This window comes from Lepidochelys olivacea (assembly GCF_965140295.1).
Source record: "Lepidochelys olivacea isolate rLepOli2 genome assembly, chromosome: 2".
Classification (NCBI taxonomy): Eukaryota; Metazoa; Chordata; order Testudines; family Cheloniidae; genus Lepidochelys; species Lepidochelys olivacea.
The window spans coordinates 88,213,734-88,234,698 of record NC_140412.1 but is presented as its reverse complement, the minus strand read 5'-3'; the positions used below and the strand labels follow the sequence as shown (position 1 = coordinate 88,234,698).

Here is a 20,965-nt window from a genome sequence, read left to right as displayed (position 1 = left end):
AATCACTGAATCAGTGTTCCGTGTGTTGCAAACAATACTGCTTCTGTAAAATGTTGCCTTTAAACTTCACAGAGATGACCTTGGGAGCCCAGCCTCCCTCTTTGTTATCGCCGGCTGAATGGCTGAGCAGAATTAGAAGGTGGCCACAAAGAACTAAGGAGGACTTTCTGTGCGATGTTATGATGCACTTCATGGCCGAAAAACAGGAATTGAAGGAGTGCCAGGACAGTGAGAAGAGGGACCAAAAGGAGAATGTGGCACGCCTGAATGAAGCAGCTCTTAAATGTTATGGAGCACCAACCGGACACGCTCCAGGCGATACTATCTCTGCAAACCGAGCAGCTCTGCGGTCCCCCTCCCTTGCAGCTGCTGTTGCAAAACTCTTTCCCATGCGCCCTCCAGACACTGCCAACACACTCTTATCAACCTCCTGGCTCCAGACTATACCTGCAGCATTCAACTCCTCCCCCCGCACAGTCCAGCACTGTGTACTCCTACTACCCACTGCATTCAATACCCATCTCTCTGTAGTTTGGCCCTGCTAAAATACAGTAGCCACTGCATTGTAATCCAAAGGAGAAGGTTGGATATGATCCCTGGACATACACAAATCTTTAGCCGTCCCGGTTCCCCACCTCCTCCTGGGACCTTCCCTTCCTCCGTCCCCCTCACTGCTGATAGGTTTTTTTTTGTTCGACTCTCTCCTCTGGTTGTTGTTTTTTAATAAAAGAATTATGTTGGTTTGAAAGCAATCTTTATTCTATGAATTGAAAGCAAACAGAGCCCTGCAAAGCAACAGATAATTATGTTAAACCTTCATATTGCATTGTCTGCACTAATCACGATCACCTCCAAGCCTTACAAGCACTGCACTCCTGAGCATAGCAACAAATATTAGTGACTTTCAACTTCAAATTGCTGCCTCAAGGCATCCCTGATCCTTATGGTCCCGTGCTGCAACCCCCTAATAGCCCTGGTCTCTGGTTGTTCAAATTCAGCCTCCAGGCTCTGAGCCTCTGAGTGAAGCTTTCACCCTTCCCTTCACAAATATTATGAAGTGTACAGCATGAGGCTGTAAGCATAGGAATATTGTCATTGGCCAGGTCCTGTTTCCCATAGAGGCAGCACTAGTGGGCCTTTAAATGGCCAAAAGCACAGTAACAGTCATTCTGCACTTGCTCAGCCTGTCAGTTGAACCGCCCATTGCTGCTATCAAGTTGCCCTGTGTATGGCTTCATAAGCATGGAATTAAGGGGTAGGCAGGGTCTCCCAGGACCACAATGGGCATTTCAACTTCCCCTATGGTGATCTTCTGGTCTGGGAAGAAAGTCCCTGCTTGCAGCTTCCTGAACAGGCCAGTATTCCGAAAGATGCATGCATCATGAGTCTGGACCAGCCTGCATTAATGTCCGTGAAATCATAGAATATCAGGGCTGGAAGGGACCTCAGGAGATCATCTAGTCCAACCCCCTGCTCAAAGCAGGACAAATCCCCGATTAAATCATCCAGCCAATTTTTGCCCCATATCCCTACATGTCCCCCTCAAGGATTGAACTCACAGCCCTGGCTTTAGCAGGCCAATGCTCAAACCACTGAGCTATCCCTCCCCCCAAATGCCCAGGCTGATCCACAAGCACCTGGAGAACCGTAGAGAAATACCCTTCTGATTAATGTACTCGATAGCTAGGTGGTCTGGTGCCAGAAATTGGGATATGTGTGCCATCTATCGCCCCACCACAGTTGGAGAAGCCCATTTGTGCAAAGTCATCCACAATGTCACGCATGTTGCCCAGAATCACGGTCTTTCAGAGCAGGATGTGATTAATGGCCCTGCACACTTCCGTCAACCCGAGTCCAATGATCGACTTTCCCACTCCGAACTGGTTGGTGACCAATTGGTAGCAGTCTGGAGTAGCCAGCTTCCACGGTGCAATTGCCATACACTTCTCCAATGGCGGGGCAGCTCTCATTCTCATGTCCTTGCACGGCAGGGCTGGGACGAGCTCATCACACAGTTCTATGAATGTGGCTTTCCTCATCCAAAAGTTCTGCAGCCGCTAGTCATCCCAGACGCGCATCACGATGTGATCCCACCACTCCGTGCTTGTTTCCTGAGCCAAAAGCGGCGTTCCACTGTGGTCAGCACCTCCATGAATACCACAAGCAATCTCGTGGTGTACCTAGTACGTGTGGCGAGATCAATGTCACACTCCTCTTGCCTTTGTAGTTTAAGGAATAACTCCACTGCCACTCCTGATGTGTTGTTCAGAGCGAACAGCATACCAATCAGCGGTTCGGGATCCATTCCTGCAGACCGAAAAGGCAGAGTGCGCAGTACAGAAACTGTTGAAACAAGGTGCCAAATGCGGACGGAAGCACAGGGATTGCTGGGATACGAAGCAATGCATCACGGGGCATTGGGACAGGACCCAGGATGCCCCACGACTTCCTCCGTCTTCCCACAACTCTTAGTGGCAGAAGAGGAAGAAATGCTCTACGGGATAGCTGCCCAGTGTGCGCCACTTTGAAGACTGCTGCAAATGCCGCAAGTGTAAACACGCTATTGCACAGGTAGCTGACAGTGTGAACACACAACAGCAGTTTCCCTTCAGTGCTCTCTGAGCGGTGCTGTAACTCCTGGTGCTATAACTCTGCCAGTGTAGATATGCCCTAAGATCGAATTTAGTTCAATACGTCTTTGTTAAGATGGTCATAAAGTCAGTGGTGGCCACTCATGAAGGAGGTAACAGAAGCCCTGTAAATGGATTTGCTTGCTTGTCACCTAGGTTAGCAGATGGAAAAACTTTGCAGGTGGAAGGTAGCCTCCCCTCCCCTCCCACCCCCCCAAAAAAGGATGTTCCTCTGTAAGTCAGGAAAGATAATAAAAGAATATACCTTGCCTCATTTGCCTCTTGATTGCTAAACAGCTGGGAGGGGATGGTGACATGGCTTCTTACCCAGGGCTAACCTAACAGCCGATGGACAAATCACTCTTGCTGGTGCTGGGAAGTGCAGACTATGGATACTTCCCCACTAATCAGGGATCAACTTTTGCACTCTCTCACTCCCCAGTAATTCTACTAGGGGAAAGCAACTTAAAATATCCACAGGAACCCCAATGGTGGAGGTTGCCTTTGCATTTGATGAATGACTATAGCCATGCCTACTCAGCCAGCATTGCCACCTTAAGGTCTGTGCTGGCCTCCATGAATCCCCCTTGAAAGGAAAGGATGCTTTTTTCTAAACACAGCTTTCTGCTGCCATGGCCTTGTGCCTGGGATTAAGTCATCAGAAGCTGGTGTTACCTGAATCTAGCCTGACATCCTGGTGCTAACAGGATCGCTCTATTTCAGAAGCAGAGCAATGGGTGAACTCAGGCCAAGTTTCAAGGAAGATTTATAAAGCTGGGCACAACTTACCGATGGTGGTGGTTCAACCATCATCAGTACTGGTTCAGCTGCTCCAGTTGCTCACATCTTTTATCAGTGATGGGTCACATTTTCTAGTGTGGAAAAGGCTTAGGATGTGAAAGGATAGTTGATTTTCAATGTTGAAAATGCCTTTGACCAAAATAGGACTGTTTTAAAGGCATATTAATGAGCAGCTATTTCCCAATGGGAACTGTTCTATCGGCAGCTCTTCTCTTTGCTTTGCTCCCTGTCACTATCCTGACCAGGGACATGGAGATGCATGACTGGCCTGGAGGTAATAACAAGGTAGGTGTATGAAACAGCCAGAAGAGCTTTCGATATAGATACAGTTATCCTAACTTTGAAATAACAGCTTTCGTATCGAAAGGTGGGGGTGTTTTCTTTTATAGTATCAAATAGAAACGATGACAAAAGGGACCAGCAGTTCCACCATGAGCCTGTGGTGATGAAAGCACAGAAACGATGGGGCCTGAGGTAAATAGTTTCTATTGTATTTAGCTGTAATTCTCGGGCAGATACAAAATTACACTATGAGGCCATATTTAACCTGTGGGAGACTTGCTCTCTGAGAAGGGCTGTGCACATTATGTCAGAAATTATATGTTGAGCTAATGATATATTAGACAAGAGATAAGCCTTCCAGGAATCCCTAAATGTAGTGTTCGTTAATTTAGGAAGTATCATGGATAAGGCAGCAGAGTGACTCAACCTGCTGTAGGGCTAAAATGTAAATGCCACTAGGGAGAACACAAAAGCATTCCTTCCATGATGTCTGAGATCCCTCCTTCTTTTACCACAGGGGACACTGTGATTTAGAAAGTAGCCTTCTAGCATGTTGAACCATCACGCTGTGTTAACAGTGAAACCTTTAGGTTAACATATGTGATCATTTTTACGTTACTGGAGGGATTGTTACATCTTAGTTAATATTTCATATATTTGACATCAAATTACCAACTTACTGCTATAATTTATTAAACTACTCTTCTGGTCATGCTATTTGCTAGACTGTTTGTAGCATGGCTCTTCCTTAGTTTCCTCTATTATATTAAACAGTGATTTAATTTGTATTCTATTCTCTTGGGCCTGGAGGGAAATTCAGCTGACAGTGAATAACCAGTTCAGGTCTATTTCTGAGTCTTGAAAGGGTCCTGAAATCAGAAGTCTCACCATGGTGTGTGAATAGAAGCTTTTCTCTCCTTACCCAAAGTGCAAAAAAATAAAAAAAAATCTGACCTAGCTTTTATGGGGTAGTGTCCTTAGATTTATGCAACCTCAGTGAGATTCATACTGCAACTAGACTACCAATGGCTAATGAGAGCACTATCCTCAGCCCCATTTGACTCTGATATGAGCAGGCAACCAGAGAGAGTAAATTAAATTCCTAACATGTCTTAATGTGCTGTATATGCCTTGAGCCCAATCTTGGGAGCCCTTCAGGTGCACTCTTATTCTTAGTATATGCACAACATGCCTCAGGTGGCATGTGACCAGGATTCATCACCGAATTTGGTACGCTGGTTGGATCATTAGCTTTTCTGGACCAGCCCGGGTACTGATGGGAAGCACAACATGAACGCTGATCCATGCCCTCCATGTGCACTAAATACCCATGGACTTCAATGGGAGTTTAACGGTTGAGGGGCTTACAGGATCAGGTTCCCATTTTGGTTTGCTGCACGTCAGCACCATTTCTTTGCCTGTTAGCCAGCTAGCATATACACAGCAACGCCTTTGAGCAGCATGTTCGAGTGACAGGTGTGAGTGAAAAAGCTGCTCAGGCTTAAGGTTGCCTGTCCAGCAGGCTAGAAGCCATTATTTGAATAGCAGAAAGTCAGCCAAAGGCAGAGTTGTGTCTAATGGTGGTGGGAGCAAGTCCCAGACCATGCTCAGCACATAGATCAGGCCAGCAATCGGGGGTTTTTTGGACACTGTTGCCTCATGGCTCTAACTGGCTTGCTTTTGCTCCTTCCCAGTGGTGAAAAAGTAGATCACTGTCTTTTCTAAAATATTTTGTTGTACTGCTTCAGCCTTGTGACAGATGTGAGACCTTGGCATCATGGAAAATTCAATAGACTATTATACTGAGATGTGTCAGACACTATAGACATGGAATATCCATAGACTTTTGTATCTATAAATGCTACATTATATATAAAATCTTTTTGAGCTAGGGATTGTATTCTAGCTCTACAAGGAGGGCTACAGGGTTTCCTCCAAGATCTAAAATCAGTGGGGGGTAATTACTGCAAGGCTTTGGACAGTTAAACAGCTCCAGAGAAGTACCACTCCCTGGGGTGAACTGCATGTACTAGTTCAGACTGCGGTCAAGGGGCCCAACAGACAAAGACCAGGCTTTTAGTGTAAAGGGTAGCCTGACCTGATGCATCCTACATTTGATCTTCAAACTGACATGAAAGCGTAACTAAGAGAACAACCACCTGGAGGACTGGAAACCTGCCAGAGTCTCTCCATGGAAGATGGGGACACCTGGTAAGCTCAGCATGTAGACTGCTTATGTTTTACGATATGTTTTCTCTGTAATTTACTGTGTGCTGAAAGGTTGCTGCTCACTGGTGAATATACAGCAAACTCAATGGCATCAGAATTCAGCACTGAATACGGTTTAGGCCCAGTCTTGACATTGAACTACCAACATTTTAATTGTGGACACGGCAGCAAAATGAGGACAGAAGCACACAGAGAGCTAAGTGGCAGGCTGCAACTTTCATTACACTGTAACATAAGGGAAAGGCACTACCTGCCCATCACCCATACTCTCTATGCCAGGCATTTAATTGGTTCCAGTGCAGGGGTTGCAGAGCTCCTTACCCTATAACCCATAATGTGGGGTAGGCTCTCCGCAGCCTACCCTCCAGGACTCAGTTCTCTCTGAGTCCTAGCACCCTCCCCCTGTGAGCAGGGGGACAGAGGGTGCAGCAGGGTGGGGACCTCGGCCCGTGAGGGCCAAAAGGTCTGACCTTGGCCGGCAAAGCCCACAAGGTTTCACCCTATCACATGAGGCCAAGGCCTATCACCAAAATCCCAGGTCTTTTACCTCTGGGAACTATTCATTTTATTCTCTTAACTGCACTGGAAACCGACCACAGGAGGTGCCAGCGACTAGCTTGGTCACTTCTCACCCAACCACACTCTCTGGTATCACAACACTTGCCCCATCCATACCTGCACATACTGCAGTTGTACGTCAGCACCTCCATCTGACAGGTGTATGCCATCATTCCTCAGAACTTCTAGCTGATCGTAATGAATGACCCTGTGCTGTATCACTGAATCCCCTTTTCCCAGGAACATCTTGGTGAACCCCTTATTTACTTTCTTTCTAGCTTTGGCCATGTCAAGGTTCCTCCCCCACTCTGAACTCTAGGGTACAGATGTGGGGACCTGCATGAAAAACCTCCTAAGCTTATCTTTACCAGCTTAGGTCAAAACTTCCCCAAGGTACAAAATATTACCCCCGTTATCCTTGGAATGGCCGCTACCACCACCAAACTAATACTGGTTACTGGGGAAGAGCTGTTTGGACGCATCCTTCCCCCCAAAATACTTCCCAAAACCTTGCACCCCACTTCCTGGACAAGGTTTGGTAAAAAGCCTCACCAATTTGCCTAGGTGACTACAGACCCAGACCCTTGGATCTTAAGAACAATGAACAATCCTCCCAACACTTGCACTCCCCCCCTTTCCTGGGAAATGTTGGATAAAAAGCCTCACCAATTTGCATAGGTGACCACAGACCCAAACCCTTGGATCTGAGAACAATGAAAAAGCATTCAGTGTTTTACAAGAAGACTTTTAATAAAAAATAGAAGTAAATAGAAATAAAGAAATCCCCCCTGTAAAATCAGGATGGTATATATCTTACAGGGTAATTAGATTAAAAAACATAGAGAACCCCTCTAGGCAAAACCTTAAGTTACAAAAAAGATACACAGACAGAAATAGTTATTCTATTCAGCACAATTCTTTTCTCAGCCATTTAAAGAAATCATAATCTAACACATACCTAGCTAGATTTCTTACTAAAAGTTCTAAGACTCCATTCCTGTTCTGTCCCCGGCCAAGACGACTACAGACAGACACACAAACCCTTTGTTTCTCTCCCTCCTCCCAGCTTTTGAAAGTATCTTGTCTCCTCATTGGTCATTTTGGTCAGGTGCTAGCGAGGTTACCTTTAGCTTCTTAACCCTTTACAGGTGAGAGGAGCTTTCCCCTGGCCAGGAGGGATTTCAAAGGGGTTTACCCTTCCCTTTATATTTATGACATTGGAGTGCAAGTGTTGGGAGGATTGTTCATTGTTCTTAAGATCCAAGGGTCTGGGTCTGTAGTCACCTAGGCAAATTGGTGAGGCTTTTTACCAAACCTTGTCCAGGAAGTGGGGTGCAAGGTTTTGGGAAGTATTTTGGGGGGAAGGACGCGTCCAAACAGCTCTTCCCCAGTAACCAGTATTAGTTTGGTGGTGGTAGCGGCCATTCCAAGGATAACGGGGGTAATATTTGTTACCTTGGGGAAGTTTTGACCTAAGCTGGTAAAGATAAGCTTAGGAGGTTTTTCATGCAGGTCCCCATATCTGTACCCTAGAGTTCAGAGTGGGGGAGGAACCTTGACATGGTGGCACAGCGGTGGGATTAACCTGAAATCATTTTGAGATCCAGTTGAGATTTTTTGAACTAGAAATACAGATTTTAAAAAGGAATTTTTAGGAAGTCCAGAAGGCAGCTTTGAAACTGAAAGCAGCTTGGTTTCTCTCTGCTTTGTGGCCAAGCAGAGACAAAAGGGGATTATCTTGTGAATTGCAGATTTTCTTTGCCTGGAGGCAGGGTACTTAACTCCTGCAGGGAAATTCACAGTCTTCCAACCCAGAGGTTTTTTTTTTTTTCTTTTCTTCCTAAAAGTAAATAGGGGGTGTGTGCTCTACCCATTTGCCTGGAGACAAAAGTGGCAGGGTTTTTTTTTAGGATTTTGATTTTTTTTTTTTTTTGTTTTACAAGGAGCACAGGTTTGAAAAGAAATTTTTTTTCTTCTTTGGGCTGGGTAAGCAGGTTTCCAAGTAGTTGGAGGTTTTTTGCTTTAATTTGGGCCCAGAGCAGAGACAAGGGAATTGTCTTTTTCTGTAGGCTGACAATCACTATCAGAGAATAGGTATTCTATTCCAGCACAGCAAAATTTTACAGCCAAGTTTTGTTTGTTTATTTCTAAACCTCGGGTGTAAAGTTAGTTAAAAACAGAGAGGTTAGAATGGCCAAATCCTCAGCTCGACTACAGCTGGAATTAGCCAAATTTCAGGCTGAGGAAAAACAAAGGGAACATGAAAGACAGATAGAACTCATGCAGCTGAAGAAGGAACAAGAAAGGGAGGCAGAACACCACCAAGAGGCTGCCCACAAGAGGGAAATGGAGGCAAGGAAGCATGTGGAGGAGATGGAGAGGATAAAGGCCCAGCAGAATATACCAACAAACCCTAGCAATCCTTCTCCAGGTACCACTTCCCATCCCAGAAAGTTCCCCACCTACAAGGCAGGTGATGATACTGAGGCCTTCTTAGAAAACTTCAAAAGGGCCTGCCTTGGGTACAACATCTCTACTGACCAATACATGGTAGAGCTGAGGCCGCAGCTCCGTGGACCCTTAGCTGAGGTGGCAGCTGAAATGCCTAAAGAACACATGAACAAGTATGAACTGTTTAAATCCAAGGCGAGAGTCAGAATGGGGATAACACCCGAGCAGTCTCGTCGGAGGTTCAGAGCCCTAAGGTGGAAACCAGACATGTCATTTACCCGACATGCCTACCACATTGTAAAACATTGGGATGCCTGGATATCAGGAGCAAGTGTTGAATCTCCAGTAAATTTGCCCTTCCTAATGCAAATGGAACAATTCTTAGAGGGTGTTCCTGAGGAAATAGAAAGATACATCCTAGATGGGAAACCCAAAACTGTAATTGAGGCAGGAGAGATTGGAGCCAGATGGGTGGAGGTGGCAGAGAAGAAGAAAACTGGTCGCAGTTGGAGCGGAGACCAGAAGGGACCACCCCAGACCACACCCTATTACCGGGGGCCGCCCAAAGCCCCACCTACCTCCCAAAGAACCCTCCAGACCCCTTATCGTCCCACCACCCCGTTCTCCAGCAACCCTCCTCGCCCCAGTGACCCGTCAGCTGGACGATGTTTTAAGTGTAACGAGCTGGGGCATGTAAAGGCCAACTGCCCCAAGAACCCCAACAGATTACAGTTCATTGCACCGGAATCACACCAGAGGTCCACAGGCCCAGATACCTCCCAGATACCCTTGGAGCGGAGGGAAACTGTGAGTGTGGGTGGGAAGAAGGTCACCGCGTGGAGGGACACCGGAGCACAAGTGTCAGCTATCCATGCTTCCTTAGTGGACCCCAATTTAATCAACCCAGAGATCCAAGTGACGATTCAACCCTTCAAGTCCAACTCTTTCAATTTGCCTACAGCCAAGTTGCCTGTCCAGTACAAGGGCTGGTCAGGAATGTGGACTTTTGCAGTCTATGATGATTATCCCATCCCCATGCTGTTGGGGGAAGACTTGGCCAATCATGTGAAGCAGGCCAAGAGGGTGGGAATGGTCACCCGCAACCAGGCTAAACAAGCCGTGAGGCCTAGCTCTGTTCCGGAAACTTCTATCAGGACCCAGTCAGAGGTGATGGACCTGGACCCCAGGCCAATGTCTGCAACAGCAGTAGTGGATCCAGTCCCAGAGACCCAGACGGAACCAGTCCCAGAACCGGAACCAGCCAAACAACCAACACCAGACCCCGTGTCAGCACTGAATCCAGTACTTGCAACCTCAACATCAGAGGGCCCCACCGAACCTGAACTGGCAGCAGCCGATAACCCTACACAAGAGGCTCAGCCGGAGCCTGAATCCCAACATAGTGCACCAGCGGAGAGCGGTTCACAGTCAACAGAAACAGCTCCATCCCCTATATCGCTTCCAGAGGGACCAAGCCTAGGTCCACAATCCCATGAGGAACTGATGTCTCCAGCATCAAGGGAACAGTTCCAGACCGAACAGGAAGCAGATGAAAGCCTCCAGAGAGCTTGGACGGCGGCACGGAGCAACCCACCGCCTCTCAGCTCTTCTAATCGATCCAGAGAATTAAAGGTTTGTCAGTTTACAGCCCAGGGAGGAGACGACGCTGAGTGGCCTGAAGGTGTCTACTACGAAGGGAAATGTGCTGGTGGTGTGGAAGAGGTGAACCTCTCCAGGACCCTTGGGCGTATGCAGCGACAGCAGATCCAGGAGCTGTGCACTAGCTACGCGCCAACATTCTCAGCCACCCCAGGACTGACTGAACGGGCATACCACTCCATTGACACAGGTAATGCTCACCCAGTTAGGGTCCAACCTTACCGGGTGTCTCCTCAAGCTAAAACTGCTATAGAACGGGAGATCCAGGATATGTTACAGATGGGTGTAATCCGCCCCTCTGAAAGTGCATGGGCATCTCCAGTGGTTCTAGTTCCCAAACCAGATGGGGAAATACGTTTTTGCGTGGACTACCGTAAGCTAAATGCTGTAACTCGCCCAGACAACTATCCCATGCCACGCACAGATGAACTATTAGAGAAACTGGGAAGGGCCCAGTTCATCTCTACCTTGGACTTAACCAAGGGGTACTGGCAGGTACCGCTAGATGAATCTGCCAAGGAAAGGTCAGCCTTCATCACACATCTCGGGCTGTATGAATTTAATGTACTCCCTTTCGGGCTGCGAAATGCACCCGCCACTTTCCAAAGACTTGTAGATGGTCTCCTAGCGGGATTAGGAGAATATGCAGTCGCCTACCTTGACGATGTGGCCATATTTTCGGATTCCTGGGCAGACCACCTGGAACATCTACAAAAAGTCCTTGAGCGCATAAGGGAGGCAGGACTAACTGTTAAGGCTAAGAAGTGTCAAATAGGCCTAAACAGAGTGACTTACCTTGGACACCAGGTGGGTCAAGGAACTATCAGCCCCCTACAGGCCAAAGTGGATGCTATCCAAAAGTGGCCTGTCCCAAAGTCAAAGAAACAGGTTCAATCCTTCTTAGGCTTGGCCGGTTATTACAGACGATTTGTACCGCACTACAGCCAAATCGCTGCCCCACTGACAGACCTAACCAAAAAGAAACAGCCAAATGCTGTTCAGTGGACCGGAAAGTGTCAGAAGGCCTTTAACAAGCTTAAAGCGACACTCATGTCTGACCCTGTACTAAGGGCCCCAGACTTTGACAAACCGTTCCTAGTAACCACAGATGCATCCGAGCGTGGTGTGGGAGCAGTTTTAATGCAGAAAGGACCTGATCAAGAATTCCACCCTGTAGTGTTTCTCAGCAAAAAACTGTCTGAGAGGGAAACCAACTGGTCAGTCACTGAAAAAGAATGTTATGCCATTGTCTACGCTCTGGAAAAGCTACGCCCATATGTTTGGGGACGGCGTTTCCACCTGCAAACCGACCATGCTGCACTAAAGTGGCTTCACACCGTCAAAGAAACTAACAGAAAACTTCTTCGGTGGAGTTTAGCTCTCCAAGATTTTGATTTCGACATCCAACACATCTCAGGAGCTTCTAACAAAGTGGCTGATGCACTCTCCCGTGAAAGTTTCCCAGAATCAACTGGTTAAAATCGTCCTTGAGATGTGGAAAATATTGTTAGTCTTTATGTACTTGGTAGTATATTTAGAGATGCATGTGTCTTATTAACTCTGTTTTCCTAGAGCTCCAGGAAGAAATCCCAGCCAGTGTTTCACCCTAGCTGAGATTTGGGGGGCGTGTCATAAATATAAAGGGAAGGGTAAACCCCTTTGAAATCCCTCCTGGCCAGGGGAAAGCTCCTCTCACCTGTAAAGGGTTAAGAAGCTAAAGGTAACCTCGCTAGCACCTGACCAAAATGACCAATGAGGAGACAAGATACTTTCAAAAGCTGGGAGGAGGGAGAGAAACAAAGGGTTTGTGTGTCTGTCTGTAGTCGTCTTGGCCGGGGACAGAACAGGAATGGAGTCTTAGAACTTTTAGTAAGTAATCTAGCTAGGTATGTGTTAGATTATGATTTCTTTAAATGGCTGAGAAAAGAATTGTGCTGAATAGAATAACTATTTCTGTCTGTGTATCTTTTTTGTAACTTAAGGTTTTGCCTAGAGGGGTTCTCTATGTTTTTTAATCTAATTACCCTGTAAGATATATACCATCCTGATTTTACAGGGGGGATTTCTTTATTTCTATTTACTTCTATTTTTTATTAAAAGTCTTCTTGTAAAACACTGAATGCTTTTTCATTGTTCTCAGATCCAAGGGTTTGGGTCTGTGGTCACCTATGCAAATTGGTGAGGCTTTTTATCCAACATTTCCCAGGAAAGGGGGAGTGCAAGTGTTGGGAGGATTGTTCATTGTTCTTAAGATCCAAGGGTCTGGGTCTGTAGTCACCTAGGCAAATTGGTGAGGCTTTTTACCAAACCTTGTCCAGGAAGTGGGGTGCAAGGTTTTGGGAAGTATTTTGGGGGGAAGGACGCGTCCAAACAGCTCTTCCCCAGTAACCAGTATTAGTTTGGTGGTGGTAGCGGCCATTCCAAGGATAACGGGGGTAATATTTGTTACCTTGGGGAAGTTTTGACCTAAGCTGGTAAAGATAAGCTTAGGAGGTTTTTCATGCAGGTCCCCACATCTGTACCCTAGAGTTCAGAGTGGGGGAGGAACCTTGACAGGCCACAAGGGCTGGGTAGGCTCTCAGACCTGGCCTGTCAGTGAGTGTGCAGAAGTGACATGGGTTGATCCCACTGAATGCCTCTTCTGAACGAGAACAGCTTCAGTCCTGAAGCCCAACTGAGATCTGGCTGTCATCCTCTTGTGGGCCCAATGCACCACAGGGTGTCTCCAAGTCCAGACATTGCATGTGCTCTGGGTAGCTTCTGAAACTTTAAACACTAACCACATTCTCGTAATGCTAATATCTATTTTAACAATACTAACACATGGGGTGGCAGCTCTGCTTTTGTCTGTGTTCAGTGAGGCCTAGGGGCCTGGACATAAGCTGGCACCTGGTCTGCCAGCATCACAGCCTCCATTAGGGCAGGGCTGGGTCCCTCCTGCGGTAGCAGGAGGGCACCCTACTACCTGTGCCCTGACTCTTTCTGCCTTGCCTCAGGGGGTGGGGGAGAAGGGATGTGGCAGAAGGGATTGGGTGTTCTGCCTGGGTCCCGCTGAGCAGCTCCTGGAATGGGCACCTGCAGGCCTGCTGGCTGTACCTTGGCTAAGGCCTCACAAGCCCTTACTCTCCCCACACCAGAAGCCAGAATTGGAGTGGGGTGCAGCCGGACACAACAAGCAGTGTGCTCCCGTGGCAGGTGCAGTACACCCGTAGCCTCTCTTCTCACACGCAGGGTGAGGGACCTGATAGGCCGCACAGGGACACAGGCCCCTCTCAGCCACTGTAGAGGCATCATGTGACCTCCCCCTCCCCAGCTTCTATCTCTGCTCCTGTGGGTGGATGAGGGGAGCAATTTCCCTAGAGCTGGCTCCGGCAGGGCAGCCCAAGAACACAGAGCCAATACCACGTGACCCACCCCTCCCTCCCCTTTGAGCAGCGGGAATGGGAAAGCATGGCAACAAAAGCGTCAGAGTGTGCTAACAACATTTGCAGATGACAAAGTTGGGAGGTATTGCCAACAGGGAGGAGGATTTGGACAATTTGAAAACTGGAGTAATGGAAATGGGATGAAATTTAGGAGTGCAGGGTATGCACTTAGGGACTAAACAAAAGAATTTTTGCTATAAGCTGGTGATGTTTCAGTTGGAAGTGACTGTCAGAGAAAGACCTGGGTGTATTAGTCAACACAGGATGACTATGAGCTGCCAATGTGATGAGTCTGTGAAAAAGGCAAATGCAGTCCTACGATGCATCAGGTGAGGTATTGCCAGTAGAGACAGGAAAGTGTCATCACCATCATACAAGGCAGTGGTGAGACCTAATCTGGAATACTGTGTGCGCAATTCTGGTCTTCCATGTTTAAGAAAGATTAATTCAGACTGGAACAGGTGCAGAGCAAGGCTACTAGAATGATCAGATAAATGGAGAACCTACCTTACATGGCAAGACTTAAGGAGCTTGGCATGTTTAGCCTAACAAAACTAAGGCTGAGGAGAGATATGATTGCTCTCTGTGAATACATCAGGGGGATAAACACTAGAGAGAGAGTAGTTATTTTAGTTGAGGAGAAATGCTGGCACAAGATCAAATGGATATAAATTGGCCATCAATAAGTTCAGGCATGAAATTAGACAAAGATTTCTAACCATCAGAGGAGCAAAGTTTTCAAACAGCTTTCCAAGGGGAGCAGTTGGGGGAAAAACCTAACTTGTTTCAACACTGAGCTTGATAAATTTATGGAGGGGATGATAAAATGAGATTGCCTACCATGGCATATGGCCATATATCTGCAACTGCTATTAGCTAATTAGACAACAGCTGGAGATAGGTTTCAGAGTAGCAGCCGTGTTATTCTGTATTCGCAAAAAGAAGAGGAGTACTAGTGGCACTTTAGAGACTAACCAATTTATTTGAGCATAAGCTTAAGGGGAGGGCTCTGAGTTACTACAGACAATTCTTTCTCAGCTGTCTGGCTGGTGGGTCTCGTGGACATGCCCTGGGTCTAACTAGTAACTGATCACCATATTTGGGGTCAGGAAGAAATTATCCCAAGGTCAAATTGGCAGAAGTCATGGGGGAGTTCACCTTCTGCAGCCTGGGGCACAGGTCACTTGCTGCTTTGAACTACAGTGAATAGTGCATTCTCTGTAATGTGAATTCTTTAAATCAAGATTTGAGGACATCAGTAACTCAGGCTCAGGTTATGGGCCTACTAGGGGAGTGGGTGGGTGAGGTTCTATGGGCTGTGCTATACCGGAGGTCAGATTAGATGATCACAATGTCCCTTCTGGCCTTAAAGTCTAAAAGTCTGTTGTTTACTGGTTTTTCATTAAATTACTTACAGTACAATAATTGGAACTGAATGCAAGCTATTCATACCTTAGCACAGGTTAAAATGAATAAGGCCATACAATTATGTGATTTTGCATATTTATACTACAGCTGCTCAGAAAATGATTTTTTTCCTGTGGAAAAATTTTGATGAACACAAAACAAAAAATTTACAGAAAATGCTGAGATTTTTCAACCCAAATTCAAAACCTTTCAGTTGAAATTTAAAAGCTTTTGGCTGAAATCCAAAAATTTCTATTTGGAAATGCCACTGTGATGCTTCATGGGAGTTGTAGTTCAGGCAAAAATCATCTTGACCTGTCTCTCCACCTTCCATATACATTATTGTGAATAGTGATCCCAGTCAATTCATCTCATGTACAAATTAGTGTCATAGTATCCTTGCCTACTGATACATGGGGGGGGGAAGGGGGAGGAAGAAACTTTCCAGGTGATTAATGTCACAGGCATTTAACCTTCCTGTAGACCTCTAATGCATGGCTATCAACACTCACATGCAGTGGAAAATTTAGAGCTTGTGAAATGGACATTCAAAGATATAATAATCCATGCCTGAAATAAAAACAGGGGTTATATTTATCTTTCACTACTAATAATTGCAGTATTGCTTCACTTATCACTGTATGAAACACAAATTTATGCTCAATAAAAGTTCATAAAAAGCAGAACTTACTATATATCCTGTTACTTGAGTAAAAATAAATAAATAAGTGTAAAGCCTGGGTATGCAGTAAACGTATTCATCAAGCTTATTTTACATTAACAAATCTCGTAATGACTACATTTTGTTGTCTGATACACAGCAGGTTTGTTCATTTTCTTGTATACTCCTCAAACCGAAATGCCTTTTAGAAAGGTTTCTCCCTTTGCTAGGAACATAGGGTTTAATCCTTAATTGTACACTTGAAAACTGCAATTGCTAAGTATAGCACTGAAATTCCTGTGTTAATAAAACCAAGTGAGATGCAAACTATACGAACATCAAAAATTATGGTAACCAGTTCTCACCCCTTTAATTAGCAGAATCTTTAGCTCTATGTTCAATACTGCATTTGTACCTCAGCACTAGAGTAACAGCTGAAGCTGTTGGCTTCACAACTTACAAAGTACATTGCGTTTATCCACAAATTATTTAATTGTTTGTTGATATTAGGCTGTTCCTGCCGCCAGCAAAACAAATGGTTATTCACAGCAGTCACTTGTTTTCCATTAACTTCACTGAGGGGGCAGGATCCACCTCCCACAACTACAGATGGAGAACAAATTAAATTTGAGAACCAGTGATTTCTGAGATTTGACATAAGAAGTGAAACTCTCAAAGGTTTTCTGTATTTTCTTAATTAATTTTTTAAAAAACAATAGACCTGCTTTTTCTCTCATTTTTACCAGATTTACACCAGTGTGTCTCCACTGACCTCAGTGGAGTTACTCCAGATTTATATTAAGGCTTGGAAGGATTAGATTTTTATCAGTAAATATCAAATGCGCCATACACATACAAACCAATGAAAAATATTTCCATTGATAACAGATATTTACAGCGAGGCTAAGTGAGAACTTGTGAATGTATTAGAGTTTAAGGATATTTTCTTGTATGTTTTGAAACCTGATGTTGACAATCTGTGTTTTAACAGTTATAAAGCTTTAACTTTTTGAATCTATCTGCTGTCATTAAATAATTATTGTTTGATGCCCCCATAACTTCCAGCAACTGAAAATTTAAATAAATGAAAATTGAAAAATGCTTAAAAATAAGTAATATTCTGTCAAAATTATATTAAAAAAATTAAAATTGAATTCTGCTAAGCCTGTTTAACTGGTTTGACAGGAGAATTAGGTTGAACAGCTTTTAATAGCTCTCGTGTATTACCTGCTCTTATTGAGTATGAAATTTTAATGAAGGTCATTTACAAAAGATCAATATATAGAACTACATCAGACATGACTTTTATGCTCCCTGCTAATGCTGAACATTACAGAAGCAGTTGGTTTTGAGGCTCTCACAGGCTGATGATGGCATGGATAGTGCTTCCCTGATAGAAAAATACTTTCAGTTCACCTAAAATGTTATTCAGTTCTCCTGAATAAAGTTACTTCATGGCTCAAATTGTAGGGAAGTGTGGAAAGGAAATGAGTGCAGTTGTTCGTCTAGTAATATTAGTCACATCTTATTCAGACAGACAATCTTCATTTGGTAGAATGATGACATCTCATGAAAGCACGTGTGAATTCCACCTAGAAGTTCTGATAGGCCAGGTTTCTGTGATGTACTGGTGTAGGGGCCCTGGGAGCCTTTGTGGGAAAGTTTGCATGTTGTGGGGTGGGAGACTTGTTTACCTTTGAGGACATTTGATCCAAACAATTGGGAGAGCCCGCAACTGCCTCAAACTTTATCTGTAATTTATAGTGGTTAGCTCATAGCTGTAAAATGGAACTTAAGAACAGCCATACTGAATCGGACCAAAGGTCCATCCAGTCCAGTATCCTGTCTTCTGACAGTGGCCAGTGCCAGGTGCTTCAGAGGGAATTAACAGAACAGGTAATCAAGTGATCCATCCCCTGTTGTCCATTCTTAGCTTCTGGCAAACAGGGGCTAGGGACACCATCCCTGCCCATCCTGGTCAATAGCTATATGGTGTTGAACTACACCAGTGGTTCCCAAACTTGTTCCGCCGCTTGTGCGGGGAAAGCCCCGGTGGGCCGGGCCAGTTTGTTTACCTGCCGTGCCCGCAGGTTCGGTCGATCGCGGCTCCCAGTGGCCATGGTTCGCTGCTCCAAGCCAATGGGAGCTGCTAGAAGCCATGGCCAGTACGTCCCTCGGCCCGCGCCGCTTCCAGCAGCCCCCACTGGCCTGGAGCAGCGAACTGTGGCCACTGGGAGCTGCGATCGGCCAAACCTGTGGACGCGGCAGGTAAACAAACCAGCCTGGCCCGACAGGGGCTTTCCCTACACAAGTGGCGGAACAAGTTTGGGAACCACTGAACTACACCAATAATGTAATGTCTGACCGTTAATAGAGTTTGAGACATATTAGCAAATCTCTTTTGTGAATAAATTAAATGTTCCCCCTTGAAAGTCACTTAGATTGCAGTGCATGTTTGTGGAGTGGTTTATCTGTGTAGGAAGAAATGAACAGGAATTAAAGTGCAAATGCACACCACACACAGTAAATCCCATTTATATTAATATTACTGCAGGCTGAAAGATTACAAATGTACCCTTTACAATGCTAATGGCCTGCATTAATTTGTTTATTTATAATAAAGAGCAAAATTTTCACCACAGTTTTTCCTAAAAGACACACCAAATACTGAAAAACTTACAGAGAGGGATGTTTTAGAAAATACACTCTATGCAAAGTTAAACTAGATAGTCAGATTTCACTTGCTTTCAGCAAATGTTACTAAAAACATCTTTAGTCTTTATCGTCTCCCTGTGTTCTGAAATGGAAACCACTGATTAAGTCTTGGTGACAGCGTTAATCCCAAACACAGTGCAAGTTTAGTTGTGTTGATTTTTCTCTTTAAGGTAGTTGAAGAGCACATCCAGTCCTCCCTCTACAATCTCTGGCAGTGGTCTGGACAATGGGTTATGTGAAATATGGAGCCCTTTATCCATTGGATTCCAAGCAATTTTTGGCAATCTGTGCAGAAGATAGAGATCAGTTGGAAGGGTCTGAATAGAATTGTAAGCTACATTTAGTAACTCAAGTGCAGCGATGGAGCAGAGAGGCCGTGGCAAGGTGCGAATATTGTTATCTTCTGCAATAAAGATCTGCAAATTTACCAGGTACTGGACACTTTCTGCAATGTTTTCAAGTCTGTTGGAGCCTAAGTGCAAGAAATCTAAACCCCTCAATGCAAAAACACATAAGGGAATGTGAACGAAACAATTGTTACTCAGATTCAGCTTCCTTAGGCTTGTCAAATCAGTGAGGCTTGAAGGGAGTTCTGAGATGCAATTGTGTGAAAGGCTCAAAACTTCCAGCTTTGTGCACAGACTGAGCTCTGCTGGCACTTCACTCAGGCAGTTCATATCGACAAATAAAACCTTCAGGTTTTTGAGGAGCCCGGTCTCTTTTGGCAGACACTTAAGGCGATTGCCACACAAGTTCAGCACCGCTAATCTGTCTAGTTTCCCCAAAGCTGTAGGAAGAGCCATCAGCTGGTTGTGTGAAAGGTTCAGCTTCTGCACCTCCGACAAGCCCCACAAAAAATCAGGCACATTTGTCATCCCCTTCATTATGAGGCTCAGACTGACATAATGTAACCCACGCTTCAGCAGTGACTTTGGGTCTTTTCCTGAGAGAAGAGCTTCTTCCCATGCAGGAAGTCTCTGACCTTTCCCCAGCAAAAGCATTCTTCTCGGACGCTGGTCCTTCGAGTGTTCAGCTCCCATAACACTCCAGTCTGCAGTTGCTTTTGAAAGAAGTGAGGTTTCCTTCCCTTTTAAAGTCAGTAGTGAAGAGAGGATTGCAGCCTTTTGAAGACAGTAAGAAAGATCAGACCAAAGAGATATGGAGAAGACTATGAAAAGCACCTGCTTCTGTCTACCCAAACCAGCTTCTGCAGCCACGGAGGGAAAATTTCACTTTTTTAGGATGGGTTTAAGTTGTTTTTCTTGGTGCTGCAGATTGTAATGAAAGGCTTGCTCCCAACACTGCTGAACAGACCTGTTCAATTCAAACTGAATACCACAATGCAGCTGTCACTGTCATTTTGTCAAGGCTTTATTGGACAGATATTATCTTCATTGCAAAGAGGTCACCGAGATGCTGTATATAACTTTACTATGTCAGCTTTCTTGGATATCTCGTGCATGCAGGATAATTAACAAGAGTGACTTTAAAAAACCAACCAACTAACCAACCAACCAACCAAATAAACAAACAAACAAGAAGTGTGTGTGGTGGGGGAAAAGCTCAAACAAATTCATTCAGATGAAAAGCAGTTATTTTGACTCCTACTGGCCTCATTAAGCAGCTTAGAACCCTGGAGCAAACTTTACATTCCACAGAAGGGCTGGTGAAGAATCTTCATATCTTGTTTTCCTTTCCATTGCTTTTTTTAAAAATGAATTTAGTGCTTGTGAAAGGTACTGGCCTATTTCCCCTCTGTGATGATGACAGTCCTCTCTTTATCCACAGAAAGGGTACAGAATGCATAGCAGAAGTGGAGTTGCCCCTTAGGCTATATCTTCACTACAGATAGCCTGGGTGCATTACAGCTCTTCACATCTGGGGTCAAAGTCCTACCCAAGTTACTGTGCAGTCACTGGTGCTGCATGCATCCATGTGTGTCGCTAAGACTTCTGGGTTCTTTTGTGCTTGAGTAAGCTGAGCCACTCTGATTCTTTCCCAGAAGATTATGTGAGAACTTGTCTGTCTCTGAGCATACAGGAGGAATTGTGGGAAGGCATTGGAGGACTATCAACACTTGAGTGATTTAGCCTGTCTGGATGGATTATCAGCCTGAGTGAAAGTGAAGCCTAGCTCTAATCCACACC

General features: G+C 45.2%; 1 protein-coding gene across 1 annotated transcript; it reads right to left on the bottom strand.

The window, feature by feature from the left end:
- Nucleotides 1–18,961: 18,961 nt before the first annotated feature.
- Nucleotides 18,962–19,858, bottom strand: LRRC30 (leucine rich repeat containing 30; the record flags this gene model as incomplete). The annotated part of the gene is made up of 1 exon (XM_084620350.1): nucleotides 18,962–19,858. One exon carries the CDS (start codon nucleotides 19,856–19,858, stop codon nucleotides 18,962–18,964), a length of 897 nt encoding a protein of 298 aa, XP_084476476.1.
- Nucleotides 19,859–20,965: the final 1,107 nt, after the last annotated feature.